The sequence below is a fragment of the Labeo rohita genome, chromosome 9 (genome assembly GCF_022985175.1).
Source record: "Labeo rohita strain BAU-BD-2019 chromosome 9, IGBB_LRoh.1.0, whole genome shotgun sequence".
In the NCBI taxonomy this organism is placed as follows: domain Eukaryota; kingdom Metazoa; phylum Chordata; class Actinopteri; order Cypriniformes; family Cyprinidae; genus Labeo; species Labeo rohita.
In genome coordinates this window covers 28288070-28291950 of record NC_066877.1, presented here as the reverse complement: position 1 = coordinate 28291950, position 3881 = coordinate 28288070, and the positions used below count along the sequence as shown (strand labels likewise).

Sequence of the window (3881 nt, the reverse complement as noted above, 5' to 3'; positions counted from 1 at the left end):
CAAACCGCAATATGGACTAGTATCTGTAAATATTACGCCGCAAAAATACCATTTAAATGTGAGTCCTGCATGTTCTGCGTGTCTCTGTTTCAATGAATGGAGCAGACCAGCGGTTTTGTTTCCTACACACACTGAAGCGTGTGATGCTGGCAGTGATTTTAGCGTCTGTCATCTCACTAAATGAGGACATATATACATGAACAATATCTGCTGAGAGTCACTTCATGAGCATTTGACCATTCCATTTTAGGAAAACTAATGTTATATCATATACACAGAGAAATGCAAAGGCAGACACGGCAACCCGTCAAAAGTCTGGTTTAACTTGAAGGCATAGTGTCAGATATTACTACTATTACTACTACTACTAAAATGAAACAAACATTGTTTTTTAGGGTATAATCACATAACATTTCTTCCATGTTTTAATTTTAATAGTAAATTCCCCTTTGTTTGCCAAAAAAAGGTTTGCATTCAAATAATTAGACATCAAAACCATGGAATTTGATAACAATAAAACAAATGGTGAAAAAAAAAAAAAAAAAAAACATTACATAGGGCCCTAAACATATCATTTTTTGTTAAACCTTTATTAAATTGATGTGAAATTATAAGTGTATAAGTTTCATGATTTTTAATTAATTAGACATGCTCTTTGAATAATAAAATTAAATTTAACCATTAAAAAGGAGTGGAGAAAAATTAAAACGGGAAAAAACGGAATCCAGAAAAATTAAAACGGAAAAAACGGAATTTGGGAAAAAATAAAATGGATTTCATAGGGCCCTAAATATGCACTCCAACAGTCTACAATAGTAAACAGCTGTGCATAAATCTGGCAAATATGTTATTATCCTTAATTTGACGTGAATGAAAACAAGGATGTGAGGGACACCCCTTTCTCTTTCATGGCATTATGATAGCTGCAACAGATTTTGCCACTAGCTAAACTATACAGACCAGTAAAAGTGTACTTTTTAAAATAATATATTTTAGACAGATAGCATACAATCACTTACTTATTAAAACTAAATATAGTGTGCTTCCTAGCAGCAGTAAAAATAACGTCAAGGAAGCTGATGTGATGTTAAAGTGTTTCTCATTTAGTGGTGATAAAAATACAGTACATTAGTTAAATACATAAGTCAATACAATTGATTTCATTATTATAATTTGATCTTCATTTTATTTATAAGATGGAATGGAAAATTGCCACTGTTTCATTTAAAATTTTCATTTAAAATTGACAAAGCAGTACAATACATATATTATTACATACAATGCATCATTTATTTCTATATACCCCTGATATGTACTCATTTTTGCAGAGTATACTTGGTTCTCAATTGGATAAAAAAGGAAAACTCCTTCCGTCACAACAGGAGCAACTTCATTTATATTAAACAACTGTAATCTGTAATTGTAAACAAGGTTTGACCTTAGGATGTTGGGTTCATTCAGACTCTGTTAAATCCAAGGTACTACATGTCCTTTGTCACATCTACTGCAATAAACATCTTCATCAAGATCTTCAATGTCCTCATAATTTTTTCTTATAACAATACCATATGTAATTTCTTCATAGTAGCATGCTGCTAATCTGATGGGTAAACAATACAACTTTTAGTTGTTCAGCAGTTCATCATTCATTGAACAGTTCCTTCGCAATGCTTTCACAATTTAAGTCAAGCAGTTTCTTCATCTTCTCTTGATTTGTTGGCTTTGCTCCCTCATTTGCAACTGATTCACTGTGTAGGTCAAGATCTTCAATAATTGGATCAATGTTCTTCACATTTTGAACCAGCTTACTGGTTCTTCCTTTTAGAAATAGAATATTTCCTGACATATATAGAATAGAAAGAATACTCTAACCTTGTATTGGCCTCTATTCAGTCTCACTTTGACAGCACATCTGAACTGTCAGAGGGTGCAGCAGTCAAATTCATTGTAACAGGGCCTAGACTTGATTCAGTTATGAGAGGCGAAAATACACTGCCACCATTAGACGCAGAGATTGTGCCTTTTTACAAAAAAAGAAGAAGAAAAAAAACTGTCAATTCATACAACTGTTAATTGTACATCTAATAAAGTTTCCCATTATTAATAAATTTAATTCACACTCACATGTTACTTGAGTGCCTGATGGTCGTGTCATGTTTGCAGTCTCTGAGAAAAAGAAAAAAAAAATGTTATTTTGAATGGCAAAATCATGCAATCATCCTATGGACTGTAATGCATTACAGCGATCTGCCCAGTTTACTGCTAAACATATTTAAAAGTATTCATAGCACAGTTTTTTCCACACAAGGCAGTTCAATGTCACTAAAGTTGAACTATATGAATAAAGACACTTGAGGGAGCCCAGTTACAACTCCAAACTGAAAATTCATAATTTTCCATTAAATCGCATTATATTTGTCCCAAATCCTTGTTAATCAGACTCACATACAGTACATCAATGCATATAGCCTACATATATGCATATATTTATATATATATGAAGAGTTCAGATGCAAAACCAGCTAAAAGCCATCTCGGTCAAAAATGAGATAATGATACTGAGTGAATGCTCTTGACACATATTATACGTCCATCAAATACTTTTTCTTCAAACTCGCTAAAATACCAGCCTCAGCCCAGCCAGAAGTACCGGTACTTACATAGAAACCTATACATCTGAGCCTGATAAAAATGCATTTTTTAAAGAAAGATGTCAGATGGATTTAGCTGGTTTTGCATCTGAACTCTTCATATATATATATATATATATATATATATATATACAGAAAAAGATTTAATCAAGATATAAAATCTAACCTTGTACTGGCCTGTTACCGCTTTCTCTTCTTTTGTCATCTTTTTCTGTTTTCAGGTCTGTAACATTATTTAAAAATAGGGTTATAAGCATTAGTAGTAGGAGTGGTACACTAAAGTTCAACTAGGTCTATCGGAAGACACTTGAGGGCGCCCAGCTACAACTACGGACTGAAAATCCATCCTTTTCCTTTAAATCACATTACATCTGTACCAAATCGCTGTTTATGAACACTGACACTAGGCTGGATGGAATTTTTTCAGTAGGTCGAGTATGTTTGTATTTTTTGGCTTAAAATGGGTGTTTCATATAGGCTAGGAAAAAAATACCTGTCATGTAGCTCTTACGCTTTCTGTTTGTGTTTTTAAACAAAAATCCATTATCGAAAAAAGACTGTTTGATAGACTTTCATAAATGAATGCAATAGGCCTCTCTATTACGGTGCACGATGCGCTTTTGCAAAGCAACTTACCTTTAGTGTCCACCGTTTTGATCCATTTTCTAAGCTCAGGAGAAAATTCATTTACATCATCTTCTTTAAGCAAATCCAGAAATTTTCGACACACATCTTCACCCTTTCCAAGGATAATGTCCAGAAGTTTGATAACGCCCGTATTCTTACTCTGCATGTCTATTAGTTCACTATACTCCGACGTTATAAGTTTTTTAGCTTGAACATGTTGCAAAAACAATTCATAACCCGAACTAAGCCATTTGATGAGTTTAGGTTTGTTTCCCAAGATGATTTCCGCCATTTTCCACGACACGTTTACACTACAGCCTGTGCTTCAAATAATAGCAAAAAGCCAGAGTTTACTTTCGTTTTCGATGTGCGTCGCATGTATTTTACCGCTTGATGGCGACTGTGTCAAAAGAAGCAAAGCTTTATTACACTACAAATTTGTCTTATCTCACCAACTGTAATGCAACTTTTCTTGCAAACCTTGTCACTGATGAGGCGGTTTTCTAGCATGAGATAAAAATGAATTGGTAAAACTATTGCTAAAAGCACTGTGCATTTTTGTTGTCTTCAGCGAATGCAGCATGTTTTATAAAGAGTATTATT

At 33.5% G+C, this 3881-nt stretch overlaps 1 protein-coding gene across 3 annotated transcripts; it reads right to left on the bottom strand.

Annotated features, from left to right (window-relative positions):
* Positions 1-1090: 1090 nt before the first annotated feature.
* Positions 1091-3640, bottom strand: si:dkey-10c21.1 (uncharacterized). Of its 3 annotated transcripts, XM_051118335.1 has the most exons (5): positions 3288-3640; positions 2818-2874; positions 2125-2166; positions 1873-2020; positions 1092-1748 (listed from the first exon to the last, which is right to left on the bottom strand). In XM_051118335.1, exons 1-4 carry the CDS (start codon positions 3568-3570, stop codon positions 1896-1898), a joined length of 507 nt encoding a protein of 168 aa, XP_050974292.1. In that variant the 5' UTR covers positions 3571-3640; the 3' UTR covers positions 1092-1748; positions 1873-1895. The 3 variants fall into 3 exon arrangements, with proteins under 3 accessions (XP_050974293.1, XP_050974292.1, XP_050974291.1); XM_051118334.1 differs by having other exon boundaries at positions 1093-2020; XM_051118336.1 differs by lacking the exon at positions 2818-2874 and having other exon boundaries at positions 1091-2020.
* Positions 3641-3881: the final 241 nt, after the last annotated feature.